The sequence below is a fragment of the Camellia sinensis genome, chromosome 8 (assembly GCF_055761805.1).
Source record: "Camellia sinensis isolate YWXY chromosome 8, ASM5576180v1, whole genome shotgun sequence".
Classification (NCBI taxonomy): Eukaryota; Viridiplantae; Streptophyta; class Magnoliopsida; order Ericales; family Theaceae; genus Camellia; species Camellia sinensis.
The window spans coordinates 200,422,204-200,442,559 of record NC_138968.1 but is presented as its reverse complement, the minus strand read 5'-3'; the positions used below and the strand labels follow the sequence as shown (position 1 = coordinate 200,442,559).

The 20,356-nt window shown below is 37.6% G+C and overlaps 2 protein-coding genes across 3 annotated transcripts in view; both read left to right on the top strand.

Annotated features, from left to right (window-relative positions):
• NUA (nuclear pore anchor) overlaps window positions 1-20,356 on the top strand; it is a 71,608-nt gene that overhangs the window by 45,068 nt on the left and 6,184 nt on the right. For both annotated transcript variants that reach the window (XM_028265414.2, XM_082884579.1), the window contains 5 exons: window positions 9,930-10,046; window positions 12,815-12,907; window positions 13,866-14,024; window positions 14,113-14,166; window positions 18,641-18,754. In XM_028265414.2, the coding sequence (XP_028121215.2) occupies window positions 9,930-10,046; window positions 12,815-12,907; window positions 13,866-14,024; window positions 14,113-14,166; window positions 18,641-18,754 (537 nt within the window). The remainder of the gene's footprint in view (window positions 1-9,929; window positions 10,047-12,814; window positions 12,908-13,865; window positions 14,025-14,112; window positions 14,167-18,640; window positions 18,755-20,356) is intronic.
• LOC145797431 (uncharacterized) lies at window positions 3,005-8,519 on the top strand. The gene has a single exon (XM_082884580.1). The coding sequence runs from the start codon at window positions 5,783-5,785 to the stop codon at window positions 6,731-6,733; it is 951 nt and encodes a 316-aa protein (XP_082740706.1). The 5' UTR covers window positions 3,005-5,782; the 3' UTR covers window positions 6,734-8,519.

The window sequence follows — 20,356 nt, the reverse complement described above, 5'->3', positions numbered from 1 at the left end:
GTGCGACAAGTTTGTGACCGCAGTCATGGTTTCTACACATGACTTCAATGTATACTGATTGGTCTCAATATCCGTTTGCACTGCCATTTTTTGCTCCACCGACCGCATCGGAAAGTTCAACGGAGCAAAACAAGTGGTGTTTGGTTGAGGTTCACGGGCCACCGCACCAGTAATCTCTCCTGTTGACTCGTTAAGGTCGGGAAAGAGAGTGAGCAGACCACGGGAAGAAGAGGTCATGTTCTGGGTAGCTGAACGAGAAGAAGCGGCCATGTTTTTGGGTTGCTAAGTGTTTCAAAGAAGCAGCGATTACCGATTGGTACTGTCAGACAGGGTTGGTTACAGAGTGTTTCAAGATTTGCAGCTCTTCGAGACAAGCTCTCTGAGAATGCAGAGGTTTCAACTGGTTTGTTATGCTTCCAAGCCTCAGCCTCCGCTTCGGTTTATAAAGACCCTGACGAAGAGGCCGACACGCGTTCTGTCGGTCACGTGCATCGCCGCGTGTCTGGCGCGCCTTTTGATGGCTCGCCGCTCGATGATTTCTGTCGGGCACATCTTTTGATAAAGTGGGCGCGCCTTTTGAGGGCGCGACTTTTGAGGGCTCGATATATATATCCATGTATATATATATTTGGGCAGCCTATATACACACTCATACAGTGTCTTCTACATGGGGTCCGACAAGACTCTGTAAACTGTCCCGACATTGATTTCGGTTAGCTCCTTTATGGGTCCGACAAGACTCTGTAAACTGTCCCGACATTGATTCCGGTTAGTTCCTTCATGGGTCCGACAAGACTCAGTAAACTGTCCCGACATTGATTCCGGTTAGTTTCTACAAGGGTCCAGCAAGACTCCGTAAACTGTCACAACAACTGTCACAGCATTGTCTGCTACAACGGTCCGACATGACCCCATAAACTGTCTTCTACATCGGTCTGACACCGCCATCCAGTGTCCTCTACACCGTTATGACACCACCATACAGTGTCCTCTACAACGTTATGACACCCCCATACAGTGTCCTCTACAACGTTATGACACCACCATCCAGTGTCTTCACCAATGGTCTGACACGACCATACAGTGTCACCTATCCTCTTTTATTTTTATGTATTTTCTTGTTTTGTTACTCTCTCCAAACTCAAGTTGGTTAGTTCCTATCCCCCTTGAGTTTGCGGGGGGCTGTTAAAATCCACCTACTCTCCACCTACTTCACCCACTTAAACCTACTCCACTAAACCTAACCCACTACACCACTACCACCTCACCTACTCCACTAAACCTAACCCACTACACCACTACCACCTCCACTTCACCTACTCCTTACCTACTACACACTCACCCTCTTCTATATATAGGAATCATGAATCATTGTAATTAAAAATCAACATATATCAATCAATAATACATCAATAGATACAATATTCTCTTTATACAATATTCTCTTTATACAATATTCTCTGTATTTCTCTCTTTATACATTGATTTTTACACTCAGAAAGAAATAGATCAATATGAACTAAATCCTCTATGGAAACGGGGCTGTGAGAGGAGGAAGCTGAAAGTAAGGTAGACGTTCAAGAAAGGCAACATGTCGGTAGACATAAAGGCAACAGGAAATAGGGTTATAACAACGATAACCTTTTTGAGTGAGTCTGTAATCCAAGAAGACACATAGAACAGACCGGGCACTAAGTTTTGTCCTATCTTTATGGGATAAAAGGACAAAACAAACAGACCCAAACACATGAAGGAGGGAGTAATTAGGAAGTTGAAAAAATAGAGCCTCATAAGGAGAATGACCACCTTAAAAAGGAGCCGGAACGGAGGTAGAGAGGAGAGACCTCGTTGTCTCAAGAAGATGACGGTGTTTACGCTCAACTCGAATATTTTGGGTAGGTGTATCAGTACAGGAAGTTTGGTGAATGGTACTTAAATTGGCCAAATATTCACAAAATTTAGTTTTAAAGTATTCCCTGCCTAAGTCAGATCGCAACAATTTAATAGTAGGCCCAAACTGTGTAGTGACTATAGACTAAAAAGTACGGTATATCTGGTAAAAGTCAGACTTTTGAGTCATAAGATAAACCCAAGTGTAACGGGTGCAGTCATCAACAAATCAAACTTAGTATGCAGAACCCCCTTTAGTGAGAACATGAAAAGGATCCCAGACGTCAGTATGAACTAAAGAAAACAGTGTATCAGATATAGAGGTACTTTTACGAAAAGTAAAGCTATTATTTTGGCAAGTTTACCCCCTGATACTCAGTAAGTTGATTAGGAGAAATTTGACCCAATATACCTGACTGAGTTAAGGACCGTAAGCAGTTAACAGACAAATACCTTAATCTGGAATGCCACAAATAGAAAGGACTTAACAAAGAATCTAACTGAAAAGAGGAAAAAACAGTCGAAGAGGTAGTCATAGGCAGATGTAGGCTCTTCACCACATAGAGATCTCCAACTTTACGACCAATCCCAATTTGCTGCTTGGACATCCGATCCTGCACAGAACAGATAGAAGAAGAAAAGATAACATCAAAATCGAAGGCATCAAGCTGACTGATAGATAATAAACTGACAGATCACTGAGGAATATAAAGGACAGATGGAATAGAAACAACAGACAGTAAGCCAGACCCAACAGATATAACAGACATACCAGACCCATTAGTAGCACTAACAGTAATAGGAAAGATAAATGGAGTACAATTTTGAAGTAAGGAGAGATGGGGAGCCATATGATGAGAGGCACCAGAGTCAAAAATCCAAACAGACGAAGAGATACCTGAAGAAAACCTAAGCAAACCTAAATGAAGAGAGGAAACAATGGAGGCAGATGGGGATGGTTGGGAGGTAGATAGTATATGCTGAAGCTGACAAATTTGAGCACTCGAGAAAGCCAAGTTAGGATCAGGGGCCGGAGCAGATGCAATATAAATAGCTGGAGTCTGAAAAGCACTCTGAGAAGGAGCGTAGAACCAAGTCTGAGACTGCTGAAAGGACGAGATAGATAGATGTCCCTTCTTGGGACAATGATACTTCCAATGGCCTCGCTGTTGGTAGAAGGCACACTCATCAAAATCTGGAGATATCATAATAATCAGAGAGATAAGGGGTTTAAGTGGAATAAACCCCAAATCCAAAACCACAGTGTAATATCCAAGTGTTGGGTCTAGATGTATAATAATCAATTCCCCCAAGACCCACAAATATCAATGAAACGAGATAAGCCGAGAAAACCAATTCAGAAAGAGAACCTGAAGCTGAAGAAAACCTTCGCGTCAGAGAGAGACAGAGAGAGGCAATAAGCTTTGACCCACCACGTGACAGATGAATCATGAACCAGAGGTGAGAGAAGTGAACCAAATGAGTAGCAAAAACCAATTGTACGAGACAGCGATGGTGATGACCCAGCTTCACAAGCCAACGAGAACCCTCACGATCAGACCCAGACTAGAGTCGAGCCAGAGTCTCAAGTCAAAACCAGAGAGGAGATGTCACGAACTAGAACCAGAGGGGGCCTCGCGAGCGTGAACCAGAACTAGAGATCAAACCAAAGTAGTTCGATCGTGTATCAGACAAGTCGATAAGAGATCAATCAAATGAATCACGAGCAAGTTAGACCTGTTCGGTCGTAACCCTAGCTACCACGAAGTCAGGAATCACAAAACTCTGATACCATGTAAGAATTATGAATAATCTGTATATTCAATTGTCAATGATATAAAGAGTACAACCGATATATATAATAATCCTAGACCTAATCTAAAAAAGGAAATAAGAATAACCCTATACAATCAATCTAAAATATACAATCAGTCTAATATATTTCCATAATTAACATAATATTCTCACAATCAGTCTAATATAATTAACATAATATTTCCATAAAAAATTTTTTTTTTGGTGCTTTGCTTTTAAATATTGAAAGAAAAAAAGTGATTGCTTTTGTGCTCAAAATTTCATAGTAATATCTAGTTGCTATAGGGAACAGACTATCATTTCAATCATGGCACGAGTAGTCTGCCTTCATTTGGAGTGTGTATGTGTGATATTATTGTCTATGGCAGTGGTCAGTTTGTTCACATCTGGCACCACCATGAGCTAGATTTGCTTAAGCTGGCAAGAATCTTTCTAAATACAAATTGTGTTTTTTGGCATTTGTGGAAAGCAAATAGAATTCAGTTCGTAGGATTTTATTTTTTATTATTTTTAATTTTTTTTTTAAGCTCGTGGCTGAGTATTATGTGTTTATTAAAGTTTTATCAATTAGTAAGTATATGTTTAGCTAATTCTTATGCAGACAATTAGTAAGTATATGTTTATTAAGTGTTTGTAAGTCTTTCGTATTGAGTGTTTTTAAGTGTAGAAGCAAGTCTTGTAAGAACTAGTAAAAAAATTAGAACTCTTTACAATAATTTTATTGCTCCTTCACTATTGGGACTTCTTAATTTCTTTTTGCTGGGACTTGATGAAATCCTTCAGTGCTTTTTCTCTTCTCTTCTCTACTATGTGCACATTTAATGGCTTTAATCATACTTTTCAATACGCTATTATATCCATGTGAAGATCTAGGCATGTTTATAGAAAATTTAAGTTAATAGAACAGGCCCCATTAGGTGTAGCCTATTGGGGGGGGGGGGGGGGGGGGTTTGGTATCTGTTTGCCACAACCCTACCCCACATAGAAAGACCCTCCCCTCACCACCGTCCCGAACCTGAGACAGGTTGGGATTGAAAACCCCATCCCTGATCATTTTTGACCTCCTTAACTTGACCCCTGCTCAACTCCATTCACATTTATATATGTACACAAACTGCACATGTGATGTAGATGAGAGAACAGTCGGTGTAGAAGATGATATTATGTAGTTGACTTGAACTAGTGCCAGCGGTGGCGACAATGGGCAGCAGTTGGTGTCTAGAGGATTTATTTATTTATTTTTTGGGATCGACAACAAAGAAATATTATTGAAAAGAAAATAAAGAACTACATCAGAGTTCAATGAGAACAAGAGGTCCACCAGGAAAATAACAAAATTGTTAAAAATGTACCAAAACCTACCACTATCACCTACTTCACCCACTTAAACCTACTCCACTAAACCTAACCCACTACACCACTACCACCTCCACTTCACCTACTCCTTACCTACTACACACTCACCCTCTTCTATATATAGGAATCATGAAACATTGTAATAGATATAACATTATATCAATCAATAATACAATTCTCTATTTCTCTTTATACATTAAATTTTACATGGTATCAGAGCTATAGGTTAAGCTCTTGGTGCTCTTCGCCTTCTGGCGGGCGGCAACTTTGCCTTAACCGCCCGCCAGACCTCAACCAATTGAAACCTCCAACACATACCTCCTCTCCAATCACCGCCAATAACCACTGCAGCAACTCAAACCACTGCTAGCTCGAATTGACGCCAACTCTTCTCGCAACCAGTGTTTCATTTCGGCCTACTGCAGATACAGATTGCATCTTCGTCAACCAAAGCTTCGTTTGTTTGCTCACTGCCCGCTGCTGCAACTCCGGGTACCGCCACCGTCTCTCTCTCTCTCTCTCTCTCTCTCTCTCTATAGAGAGTTGCAAATTCGAAATTCTGCGATTACTCCGAATCAAAACCAGGTGATACATATTACTTACGATAATTTTCATCAGCAAAAGCTGAAGGAAATAACCCATATGCGACTTACTGTAGCATGAAAAGCGAATTGGCATAAATTTTGTTTGCAACTATCTCTTTGATTTAATTCTTGGGAAAATGTCTAGTGGAGAGGTCAGAAAGGTCTCACGGGAAGACATACAACTGGTGCAAAATCTTATAGAGCGATGCCTACAACTTTACATGAGCCAAAAAGAAGTCGTGGATACTCTCTTGGTTCAGGCAAAAATAGAACCTGATTTTACTGAACTTGTTTGGCAAAAGCTTGAAGATGAAAATCGGGACTTTTTCAAGGCATATTATTTAAGATTGATGGTGAAGGACCAAATAATGCAATTCAACAGGTTACTTCAGAAACAAATTGAGTTGATGGATCAGATGTGCCCACCTGGAGTTGCTTCCATACCTATGTCTAATGGATCTCATGTCCCACCATTGCACCAGAACTCAGCCTACTATGCTCCAGAACATGTCGGACCGCCTCTGAAGGTGGAGAACATGCACCAACCTATCAATTCAAGTTTCCCCAACTCTTTTCCCAATGGTGGGTCATCATCACTAGACCCATGCATGCAAAATGCTGTTGATATGTCTGCTCATGCCAGAAGGATTGATGTTTCACCAAACATTTTTTTGGCTCAGAGCTCAACTGCGGGAATGATACAAGGAATGAATGGGGTGATGATCAAATCAGAAGCTCGTTATGCAGGCAATTCCTCGTACATGTTTGGTAATGAAGGCAATGTCCTTGAATCACGGCCTGCAATTGGGGACACATCTGTTTCATCTTTCCACTTTCAAACCCACAATCCTTTTTTTAATCAACCCACTCCCTCACTTTCTTTAAACCCCTCTTTCCCTCACATGGGCTTGTCCCCTCTCTCTCCTCAGTTTGATTTCAAAATCCATTATTTTTATTTATTTTCTCCAAACCACTTTCCTTATTTCCCCATCTTTCATTTTGATTTCAAATTTATTTTTATTATTTCTTTCTTTATTTTTCTTTCACATTATTTTTTATCTTTTTCAAATTCCATTCATACCATATAGCTTTGCACACCACACCATAATTTATTCATCTCAGGGATCAACCCCGATCACAATTTTACACACAAAAAAAAAAAAAAAAAAAAAAAAACAACAACAACAAACCAAAACACAACACCAAAAGATTTGTTTTCTTTTCTGCAGACGGCCACCCACCGGCCTCACTTCTTCGCCTATTCCGCCGGTCTTTTCTTCTTGCCTACGTCCTGGACGGCCCTTGACGGTGTTGCCTCCGTGTTTCCCACTCCACTGGGCACGATCACTCCACCCTGCTCCTCCACTACAGCATATGGCGGCCCTCCAAATCGGAACATAACGGTGGCCTTCCGCTTCAGCTCCTTGTTTTCTGTCTTTAGCACACTTATCTCTGCTCGCGCATCCTTATACATGCGTTGGAGCAGAGCCAGTTGGGCGTTTAACTGTTGCACCTCATTTGTCCTGCTCTGCAGCCGGTGCGACAAGTTTGTGACCGCAGTCATGGTTTCCACACATGACTTCAGAGTATACTGATTGGCCTCAATATCAGTTTGCACCGCCATTTTTTGCTCCACCGACCGCATCGGAAAGTTCAACGGAGCAAACACAGAGGTGTTTGGTTGAGGTTCACTGGCCACCGCACCAGTTCTCTCTCTTGTTGACTCATTGAGGTCGGGAAAGAGAGTGAGTAGACCACGGGATGAAGAGGCCATATTCTGGGTAGCTGAACGGGAAGAAGAGGCCATGTTTTTTGGGTTGCTGAGTGTTTCTGAGAAGGGTTGGATACAGAGTATTTACAGATTGTTTCAGAATAACAAGTTCAGAGGTTTTAGTCTGGTTTGGTTTCCTCCGCCTCCGCATTGGTTTATATTGACACTGACGACGCGGCCGACACGCCGCTCTGTCGCTCACGTGCCTCGCCGCGTCTCCGGCTCACCTTTTGATAGCTCGACGCTTTCTGTCGGGCACGACTTTTGATGAAGTGGGCGCGCCTTTTGAGGGCGCAACTTTTGATGGCACGCCTTTTTTATGGATTGGGCACGCATTTTGATGGCAAGTCTTTTTATGGATTGGGCACGCCTTTTGATGGCACGCCTTTTGAAAGATTGGGCACATCTTTTGAGGGTGCGACTTTTTAAGGGTCCGACAAGACTCTGTAAACTGTCCCGACATTGATTCCGGTTAGCTCCTTCATGGGTCCGACAAGACTCTGTAAACTGTCCCGACATTAATTTCGGTTAGTTCCTTTATGGGTCCGACAAGACTCTGTAAACTGTCCCGACATTGATTCCGGTTAGTTTCTACAAGGGTCCAGCAAGACTCCGTAAACTGTTACAACAACTGTCACAACACTGTCTGCTACAACGGTCCGACATGACCCCATAAACTGTCTTCTACATCGGTCTGACACCGCCATCCAGTGTCCTCTACAACGTTATGACACCACCATCCAGTGTCTTCACCAATGGTCTGACACGACCATACAGTGTCTCCTATTCTTTTTTTATTTTCTGTATTTGTCTATTTTCTTGTTTTGTTAGTCACTCCAAACTCAAGTTGGTTAGTTCCTATCCCCCTTGAGTTTGCGGGGGCTGTTAAAAATGTACCAAAACCTACCACTATCACCTACTTCACCCACTTAAACCTACTCCACTAAACCTAACCCACTACACCACTACCACCTCCACTTCACCTACTCCTTACCTACTACACACTCACCCTCTTCTATATATAGGAATCATGAAACATTGTAATAGATATAACATTATATCAATCAATAATACAATTCTCTATTTCTCTTTATACATTAAATTTTACAAAAATAATTACATTGAAAATTAAAGAGTGGAAAAAAACAAAGATGGTGAGACACATTCTGGAAAAAAACACGAGAATGGTAGGTGAGAATAGAATGTTACATAGATAAATGCAGGATGGAGTTTTTGAGGTTGAAAGAGACTACTGTATAGAAAAGCATAAAATAAAAAGTGTGTATTTCTGAAAATATATAGAGCTATTTGGGCAGATTCAGGATGGGATGCTTTAAATGCGGTTCTTGGTATCTGTTTGCCACAACCCTACCCCACATAGAAAGACCCTCCCCTCACCACCGTCCCGAACCTGAGACAGGTTGGGATTGAAAACCCCATCCCTGATCATTTTTGACCTCCTTAACTTGACCCCTGCTCAACTCCATTCACATTTATATATGTACACAAACTGCACATGTGATGTAGATGAGAGAACAGTCGGTGTAGAAGATGATATTATGTAGTTGGCTTGAACTAGTGCCAGCGGCGGCGACAATGGGCAGCAGTTGGTGTCTAGAGGATTTATTTATTTATTTTTTGGGATCGGCAACAAAGAAATATTATTGAAAAGAAAATAAAGAACTACATCAGAGTGCAATGAGAACAAGAGGTCCTCCAGGAAAATAGCAAAATAATTACATTGAAAATTAAAGAGTGGAAAAAAACAAAGATGGTGAGACACATTCTGGAAAAAAACACAAGAATGGTAGGTGAGAATAGAATGTTACATAGATAAATGCAGGATGGAGTTTTTGAGGTTGAAAGAGACTACTGTATAGAAAAGCATAAAATAAAAAGTGTGTATTTCTGAAAATATATAGAGCTATTTGGGTAGATTCAGGATGGGATGCTTTAAATGCGGTTCTTGTTCTGATTACCGTAAATGGAAATGGTAGGAGGAGAGGAAGAGCTAATCACTGAAATGTCACGGGTAGGGTATTGACATGAAAGGTACAGAAGAGCGGCATGGCATGTGATAATAGTAAAAAAAACAAGTATGAATTTTTCTAATTTAAGTGAGCATATAGCTCTTGACAGTGCAGAATGGTGAAAAATGGTTCATGTAGCTGAAACACCTGATTGGGACACAAGGTTTTGTTTGGTTTGGTTTGTTAGTCATGGTTGAAGGCTCTATTTACAGCTATGATAAAGGTTAAATCTTTTCTGATTCACACAGTTGAACTATTGTTAGAAGAGTCTCATATCAAATACATGCGACAATTGTTATTTATGAATTTAACTCTGTTCTATGAAGGCTTGAGGAAATTACAGGAAATTAGTTTTCTTTCACCATGTGTTCAACAATTTGAAAAAAATTATATAACCTGGATATTGCTATCATTGTACTGTTTATTAGTGAACATCTCAAAAGTTGTTCAGGAAATTTTGATATTTTGTTTTAATTTGTGCAGGTTATACTACAGTCAGAGACAATTCAAGAGTTGACAAAAACATCTCAAGCTATGGCTGCTTTGCAATACGAGGCATCTGAGCTGCATAAATTGGTTGATGCACTTAAAACTGAAAATGTAATTTCTTTATTTTGCACTTAAAATTTTTCCTGTTTTCTCATTTGTCTTGTTAGCACAGCTAATTTGTTTCAGCAGTATTCGAGTTTTCAATTTGGGTAAAACTAGTTTGTCTTTTTATCATTAGTATAGTAATTAGTAAAGTATTTCTCTGTTATTTTGTTGTTTTTCTAGTTTTTTTTAATGATTCTTTCTTTCCCCTTTTAACATTGAATTTCATAAGGATTTAAGGTCATTGGCAATATGGTTGTCTGTGTCATTCTTCACTGAATATGGGAAGTTCTGCTCCTGCTACCTCAGTGATCCTATGTTAGATAAAACTTCACCTCAACTTGCACTATGCTTAATATAAGTTGTAAAGCTGAAATGAGAGCTACTCGATCCTGGCTTAAGTTCAGCTTGTTACAGACTTGTTCAGGCTTGCTGTGTCGTGGTGCAGCTTGATGTTATTTCCAAATTCATTTATTATTTAGATGTTCTCAACTAACCCCACAATTGAAAAGTCTTGGTTGGAGAGCAAATTGCCTTGTAGTGTTACTTTTGTAATGATAACTAGGGAAGCGAGAAGGGTAGGCTTGCAAATATAGTTACAGTAATGCCCCTTGTGAACCTCTACTTTGCAAGATGATAGAAAATGCCTGGACTCCTGTCACAGGGTGGATCAGTGTAGTATAAAAATTGCATTTTCCGTTCAAATTCCATTATAAACATTATACACCCACTATGTTGTGCTTTATTACCAAATTATATCTCTCTTTCAACCAGCACTTTTTCTCAAGCCAACTACCATGGTTATTTGTGCAAAGAAGCTTGCTTACATTGTTGAGTCGAGATTAGTCAAGATGAGCTCAATCACCTTCATCCTCGGCTTGTTTCATCTCGTTTACACCCCTAGTTACGTTTGGGTACTTTGCTTGGATGGCTTTCACCTCTAAAAACAACTTTAGGATCAAGTCTTAGATTTTTAAAGATCATTTTGCGTTAAGATCTGTGATCAAAGCTCGAGGATGATGGTCTTGGTACTATTAACTTTGGGAAATAAGGTTGACTTCAACCTTTATTGTCTATAAGTTGAAGCATCAAATAATTGTGAACACACTATAGGAAAAGAAATAATGAGGAAAATAGCTCAATAAAGTTCAAAGACCTTTGACTTTGTAGATGCATGTGAAGAGAGGAATTGTATGGTGGTGGTGGATCGCGGTAAAGGTCATCAACGTTCTCTTGTGCTTCTTGGTTTTGAGGTTCAATGTCTTCGTAAAAAAATAAACGAGGTGTCTTAAGGGCAGGGTGGGGAGTGGTTCTTGGGTAAGTATGAGAAGGCGATAAAATGGTGAAGGGTCTGTGTCAACAAAATGAAGGGGAGGTTTTTTGAATTGGTTGTTTCTACCTTGAGAGGTTGCACAAAGGTATGTTTTATAGTGTTTGATTTTAGGAATGGGTGGGCTGGTTTGACTAGGATTCTACAAGAGTTCTATTTGGGTGGTGGCATGATGAAGGCAGCTCACCCGAAGTCATTTACGCACGCAGATTTTATTCTAAAATGGCCTTTGATGATCATTCGGGTTGTTCAATGAGATTAGTAGAGGGACTCTGATGTGGAAGTAGAACCTGCATGCTGTGATGATTTGGTGGCTTATTTGAGTCTTTGCTTGGTGGGGCTCATATGGGGTTTGGATCCACTAGTTTTGGAGGCCAAGTTCATTCAAGATTGTGTTGCTCAGATGTGGCAAGTTACAAGAAGGGTTGATTGGACATTGGTGGAGCTTACTACCTTTTTGTCTTCCATTCGAAACAAGAGGATCAAAGAATCATGGATAAGGAGTGGGATTTTGGGAATGTTTTGCTTTAGATCTCTATATTGTCTTATAGAAATGAGGTAAATAGGGTGGTGGGTCTCCCTGTTCATCTGTGGATGTGGTCTTTTTCGCTATCGGGGGAGTTTATGTGGTGACCAAGGGCATGCTAGGTCATTGGACAGGAAGTTGATGTGGACATGTGCATTGCATCAGGGTTAAGTCTGTAATATAAGGAGATTTGGCTTGCTTGGATAGGAGTTTCGCGGCAAAGCAGGAAGAGGCCGCTACATTTGAATTTCAAAAGGACTACAACTAGCAGTGGAGGTGATGATGTGGCTTCTTTACTCGTTGGAAAGGATGGATTTGGGCAAATCGAGGGAATATATTTGGTTTTATATATTTTTATTATCAATGTCCCAATTGCTTTATACTAAAGATACTATTATTTTTGTGAGGCGAATGCAAGGCAGTCAGGCCACCTCCGTTGTGTGCTTCGTTGTTTTGAGGCATGATCTCAAGGTGAAACTAAGAAAATTGACTTTGATATGCCTAATGGATGTGGCTTTATCCTCCATTTTGGGTTTTCAAGTGGAATGCTTGCCTTCAACTTGTTTGGATTTATCTCTAGGCTCTTTTTTTAAGGCGAGGAGATGAGTACAAAAGGGTAGTGAAGTTGACATCGTTCATTATCTAGACAATGTGATTGATTCTCATTCAATTTATTTGCAATGATTTCTTCTATGCAGGATATTTTGTTTTCATTTCTTATGTTAGTTTAGTTCTTCTATTTCTCTGTTTTCTTACTGGGCCCAAAGCATAAACTCCTGTTTTGTTTTATTTTATTTTAAATGTTTTCATGATGCAGTCTGTGGTGGCATAATTACATAAAAGAATCCATTTGTTAAGTGATTTTTTCACATTTCATCAACATTATGTGCTAATTTGTTATATCTTCATGCATTTTAACAGAATGAGCTCAAGGCCAGGTGGGATGTAGACAAGTCAATGCTAGAAGAATCAAAGAACGTAGCTGAGAATAAGTACAATGAAGTTAACGAACAGGTCATTGATTGATTTGCTTCATGAATATGCTTATGATGTCCAGTAGACTCTTTTATGCACATCACATATCACATATTTATGTACATAACTGTATGCATGTATATTTAGTCAATGCCATAAATCAATTAAAATAAGTGTGAAAACGTATCCAAACTCCTCTTCATTTTGCTAGAAGTTGTGCAAGAGCAATGCATGTCATTATAATTTGTAAGTCACATTCGTAACTCACATTGAGAGAGGAAGAAGATAACAAATAAATTAAGTGGGAAGTCAGAGAGAGAGAGAGAGAGAGAGAGAGAGGTCTTTGAGAACCCACTTTAATTCTATTTTTGTAATTCCCTTACCTCTCGCAAAGTTCATTGTCTCCCCCCATTAAAGTGGGTCATGAAAGGCAACCCTTTCCCTCGCCATTTGTCTCTTACATTGGTAACTGTCTTTCTTGCGTAGCGGGAGTGTACAATTTTGGGTTGTATGTCAACCATTTTTTTTTTCTTTTTTTTGTTTCTGTTGTTATTCTCTATGATAGGGTAGAAGGAGAGGGGGATGGGACTTACAGAACTTAAAATAGGGGGGACCTGCAAGAGGTTGTTTTCTCTTTATGTAGTAGTATGGATTTTGGGGTTCCGAATCAGATATGCAGTAAAAAATGATAGGGGAAAAAGAGACTGAAACTAATGAGCTGTGGTGAATAATAAATAAATCTTTCATTTTATGTTTTTAACTTTTCCTTGATTTGGTCAGGTTGTCAAATATTCTAATTCTTTGCTTGTATTTTGCAACATTTCTTGAACTATACCACTTTCTAAAAGACTTCTATTGTTAAAATTGTTACATTTTATATTATTTATGAACCCATTCTATGGGTTTAGTCTTCATGTGTTTGCATCAAATCATTGGTAATGTGTTTTGTTGGCAATTGTTACGGCCTTTCCCTCATCCGGACTCCAACTTTCCTCAGAACAAGATACTGCACAATAGGCTCGAGGCTTTGCACATTAAATTAGCTGAAAATGATCGTGATTCTGCTGGGATATCCTCTGGAAACTCTATTCAGGATCCACTACTTGACACTGGGTTACACAATGTGGTAAATTATCTCCGCCGGTCAAAGGAAATTGTATGTGTATCTCACCCTCTGAAGTTTTTTAATTTTTGATTTCAGTTTTGACTATTGTAATGTTCTAATTTAATTGCTACTTTTACAGGCAGAAACTGAGATATCTTTGCTAAAGCAGGAAAAGCTTCGATTGCAATCACAGGTAGCCAATTTTTACAAATGTTTCAAGTGTAATTTTTTTGCATATAACTTGACTATTACTCTCTCTCTCTATCTCTCTCTCTCTCTCACATTTGCAATTGTCCTTATGTGGTTGGGGATTATCTGGCAGACACTTGTTTGCCATTTTAACAATTCATTAAAATTTGTGGGGAAAACAAAGTTTCTGGTAGGATTAAGATGTATGACTTGCTATACTTTGTGAGCTGCCTCTTTGGATGAAAGTTAGAATACAAATGTACAAGCTACGTTATGAGGAAATTATTTTTTACTTTTTTTTGTTTGTTCTTTTTCTATCTTTATGAAAGTGATTTTTCCAGTGTGTTATCAGAAATTGTTCAATGTCTCACATAATGTCAATTTCTGTTGTGATGCTAATTTCTCAATGCTAATTTCTCAATTGGTTTTTCTGCATTTCCCAGCATCCCATTCATAACACTTGTGGATTGTGATTTATTAATTGGAACCTACACAGTTGCAACTTTCTTGTAAAATGTCACTTGTTAGACTTTAGGTTTTGGTCATCATTCATTTCACAAACTTCATTTTTTTTTTTGTAATGCTAGTATAATGTGCACTGCTGTATTTCAGATTTGAGGTTATTTAGATTTGATGATTTTCAAAGAATGATTTGGGGCATGCTTTCAAATATGGACGTCTTGTTGTTTTATAGATGTCTTTAGTGGGGGGGCAACTGCAATGCATGTGGGCTGTGAGATGTTTTTAACATTTAGTTAAAGTGCACTTCCTATGCAGTATCTCTTTTATATTTTTTAAAGTTCTGCCAAGTCACAGGTTCCCATACCAAAACTGATTTGAGTTCTCTCTCTCTCTCTCTCTCTCTCTCTCTCTCTCTCTCAAATTTTAAATTTTGTTTGCAGTCTTCCATATCAGAGACGGTGTTTGCTTTATAATGGAGTAGAATAACCTTTTAGAAATTCCATTTACTTGCTAAGTATAGGGAAATTGGGGAGTTGATGGGTTGAAATATATTGATTTGAGTTTTTAATGAAATTTGAAGTTTTCTAAGGTCCTATTCGTACACTAAATTTTTAGAAATTCCATGTATAGATATAGGGAAATTGGAAAGTTGATGTTTGAAATATATTAATTGGAGTTATAAAATAAATTAGGTAAATTACGCTGACACCCCTGAGGTTTCTATTTAATACAGATCCCTTTCACATTTGAAAAATTACACTTACCTCCTGTTACATTAAAATAACATATTTGTTCCTTAATCTTTATACACATAAAATAATAAAATAATGCAGATATTTTGTTCATGTCATTTCAAGGGGAATAACAATCATCTTCTTTGGTTTAACTCACAAAAATAGAGTTGTTTTTATTTTTATTGATTTTTTTTTTAATATTTTAAGAATTTTTTTTTTTTTTAAAATTTTTTAGATACACCTAATCTAAATGTACTTAAGAAGTATAATATTTTGTGATTTTTTTTTTCAATTCACCAAATACAAAAAAATATAAAAATATAAAAATCCAATACATTATCTTATTTTATTGTATTCAATGGATTTTTTAAAAGTTTTTTTTTACAAATTTTGTACTTTTTAAATATATCTAGATTAAATTGATCTAATCTAGAAATAATGGTGGAAAAAAAAATGAAAAATTATATTCATATATAAGAATTTATACAAAAAATATCATAAAAATTGTTGTGATAGTGATATTCTTGTAAATAAAAATCATATTTGTGGGTGTTTTGTTTTAAAGTCAAAGGTCACAAGTAAACTATATCATCGTGTTTGAAAATTCTCCATGAAATTTATGTTTGTGTATCATCATTCAATAAGAATATGTTCAGGTAAAATTTAATGATGGAAAGTTGTAGCATGTAGTCATGATGATAGGAAGAAGAAATGGTAGAAAAAAGGGCAAGATAGTCATTTAGAAAATTTTAGGGCATGACATTAGCAAAGCAGGAGCAATGTGTAATGAGATTGCAAACTTTAGGGAGGGGAATGTAATTTTTCAAATGTGAGGAGGGATTTGTATTAAACAGAAACCTCAGGGGGTGTCAGTGTAATTTACCCAAATTTATTATTAGTTTTCCAAGGTCCTATGTGTAAACTAAATTGTTTGGCCCTATGTGATATTGTTTTTAAAATATTGGTTTTTGTTTTTCATGTTTTTTGGAACAACAATAATCAGAGGTTCTAAAATACTTCCCGTTTTCATTTTTTGTACAAAAATAATTTTTTAGAATTCAAAAAACTACTTATAAGTGTTTTCTAAAAATAGGTTTTCGGAAAACGAAAACGATACCAAATATGCCCTAAGATTTTCAAAGGCCCTATTTATGGGTGTTGTTGCCTACGTTACATGGACTCTCTGTTTTGTGAGAGGTACCCGTGTTGACACGACATGACATGACATGGGTACGGGTGCAGAATACGGCCGGGATACGGTTAGATACAAACGGATACGGTTGAAACTTAGAGATGGAGAGAGAGAGAGGGGGTTGAAACTCACCTTTGCGAAGCAAGTCGAGTCGCAAAGCAAGATCGAAACGTGAACCCTAGTCGTGAGCTCGACTGAATTGAAGGAGATCATCGCGAAGTCGATTCCACTCAGAAAATGACCCTAGGGCTTCGATTCCCCTGTGGTCTCTCTCTCTCTCTCTCTCTCTTCTCTCTGTTCTCTTTCTTGATCTCAGTTTGTTTGCATTCTTCTCTCTCTCTTCTTTTCGTCTTCTCTTCTCTCTGTTCTCTTTCTCTTCTTTTAAATTAGATTTATATTATATAATATAAATTAGATTTATATTATATAATATAAATTATGTTAATATAATAATATATAATATTATTCACTCAAAAAAATATTGTTTAATATAATATACCATAAATAATATAATTTATTTTATGTCTAAAATAATTTTAACAAATCTGTTATTCCTTGGCTTTTTTTAACTCATCTTCATATAATAAATATATTTAAAAAATAACTATTTAACGTATTCCCCTATTCATATCCAAATTTGAATCCATATGTATGTATTTTCAATTTTTAATTTTTAAGTGTCTAACCCCTAAATACTCACCCGCACCCGATACCCGTACCCGAGTCCGTGTAACATAGGCTGTTGTGGGTTTTAGGTGGCATTTGGCTATTAGAGACGCAGTAAAATTGTGGAAATCCGTACTTAGCTTATACCTACACAAGGATATCTTTTGGCCATTTTCATTTCTGTAATGATGCTTTTTAACTTGTACCCCTATTTTGCTTTCAGTCAATTATATTCAACTTGTTCCCCTCTCACTCAATCACTTAGACCAAGTGATGTCTGGCTCACTCGGCATCTGGTTCCCTTTGGTGCTAGCAATCTTTCCTTGTGCACCTACTTATGTAGGACTCCATATCTGTTTCTATGTTTTAGTTTATTCTCGTTTTTTTGTTTTTATATTCTCTCTTGGCCTTAGGTTTTTTTAACCTGTAGATCATGTTGCTCTTTATTAAATAGTTAACTGATTTTACATATATACTAAAAAATATCGAGTATATAGCGTCTTTGTAAATGATTTGGTAAAAGGAAACATTCTTTAATATTTACACCACTCAAATGAATTCACAAACACACAAACAAATATGTGAAAAATGGCGAATATGCATGGATTCATGCGCATGCATATTGGAGTATTTATGTTCATATTGTCTACTAGTTGTTAGATCTTTGTGTAAACCTACCTTTAATAGATTTGTAATTATTTACCAATAAGAGTAAACGTACCTGTTCAACATATTTAATCAGTTAACAGCATTATTGTTAATCATTTTTGTGAGCTAACGAAATTCTTCTAGCTCTCCATTTAATTGGAAAACTATTCTAGAAAAACCACTTTTGCATATGCTACAGATACCCCAAATTAGTTCTAAATTTTGTTGCAACTTTTAATCTTGCTGTACTTGGCTGAAATGGAGTTGATTTGGTTTTTTTATATTCTGTTATCTTTAAGCAAATGAAATACTTGATATAACATTTGCGCTAAGATAAGTTTAAAGAGTAGACCGGGTCAATTTTATATGACTGGCCCAAGGTAGTTGTGAACTTTGATAATATATTACTTCTGCACATCATTTATGAGCCACTATGAGTATTGAGGCTTAAAATTTTCATTTTTAATGTAATATATTTGTTAGTAGATGCTCTCCACATCACTAGATTTATTTGGTCTGCTTATTATGGATATTGTCTTTGTGTAATTGATAAAATTTCTTATACATTGGATAGGCCTGCATGGCAAATTAATGTTTGGAATTATGCTGCAAATTAAAGAATTAGGAAAAAGTGATGTCATATTTGTTAGTAGATGTTTGAGATGCTCTATTATCTTTGCATTTGGTTATGGATGAACTTCTGCTTGTGGTGGCAAAATTAGAGTGCTCTGAACTGAACTCTTTGTATATTCAAAGCTCTTTTGGTTTCTTTGTAGCTTGAGAGTGCTCTAAAGGCATCAGAGACTACGCAAGCATCACTTCATGCTGAGCGAGCAACTTCAAGAGCAATGTTGTTCACAGAGGAAGAATTTAAATCTCTACAACTTCAGGTTAATTTTACTACTGATCAATGTATTAGCTTTAAACATATTTTCTGTTTGCTGTTATTCTTTTAGCATAATTTCTTTCTTTGTATTAATGGGTGGACCTCGAAGTTTTGCCCCTTCCAGAGACTCTAGCTCTGCTGTGACAATACCTTGTTATTTTCAAATGAAGGATGCGAACTAAATATATTTAATTGTGGATGACTTGATGTTCTTATAAGTCAGTAACACAAGGAAGCAAGTATTTGGAATCTAGATGCACTGTTTGTAAGAGTAAACTGTGTGGTGCTGGGACTTGTATGATTGGCGGCCCAAACAAAAACCTGTGGTGCTGTCATTTTCATGAAATATTAGGGTCATTGACATAAGACGGTTCCCATACTAAAATTTTGGTTCTAGGTTTTTGTGCTTGTCCAAAAGCATTTCAGCCTCAATAGACTGGGATTTTTGTATCGAAGTTTATGTCACTGTAATTAATTGAACGTGTCTTACCAAGGCAATGGTGTTCTATGAAGCACGGACACTTCTCTGGAGGTCGCGTATAGGTGTCCGACATGTGTCTGACACAGACACAATCTGGACACGTGTTGGACACGCTGGGACACTTTGGACATGCAAGGGACACGTTGAGGACACGCTTGGGACACACTGAGTACTATTTTTTTCAAAAAAAATTATATTTTTTTAATTTTTTTACTAAAATAGCATACCTAAGGTTGATAAATTTGGTAAAATTAAATATTTGACATAAAATATATATTAAATATTTAAAAATATACATATAATAAAAATATATGTTTTGAATGTGGCCCCAACGTGTCGTGTCCTGCATTTTTTGAAAATTTACGTGCCCGCGTGTCCATGTCGTGTCTGTGTCTGTGCTTCTTAGGTGTTCTCAATATGTGGGGGGAAGGTGGCGAGGGAAGTGGCTGGCTTAGGGTTAGGGTTTTCACATAGGTTGGAGGAGGTAGATGAAGACAAGGGCAATATAATCTTTTTGCATTAGAATTTGACTCCAACTTAACTTTTTTCTTGCCAACTCTCAAACTTGGCACATGCGACACAATTCCATCAATTTGGAAGGAAAATGTGACGGTTGCAGATTACTTGAAAACCACATGTGGGGGTTCTTTGGCCATACCTCAAGTAGGAAAGTAGATTTTGCCCCCAAGTTTTTTTTCATGGAGTCTACATACGTTTGTGAACTTCTGTTGGTTTCTTATTGAAATCATTTCAATTTCTTTGCATTTCTTGAGCCTTGTGCAAACTGCCTAACTTACAGTTTACAGGCTGGTCTTTAACCTAATTCGGTGGATGGACTCATTAAAATGACAACTGTAATATTACCTAAATCTCATACAATTATTAACTACTTTCCGGCATACTGAAAAAAGTTTATCAGCAGTGTATATGTAGGGCAAGGTTCATTTCTTCTCATTGTCAACAGGTCCTCATAGGTTGACTCCTTTTGGGTGATACATTGCTGGTCTAAAGATTCTGCACTGTTACTCATCAAGCGCAATGACAAATCTACTGATATGACTAAACTTTGGCATCCATTGCTAATTACCAATTAATTAGCAATTTATCTGTGATTAATTTTCTAAT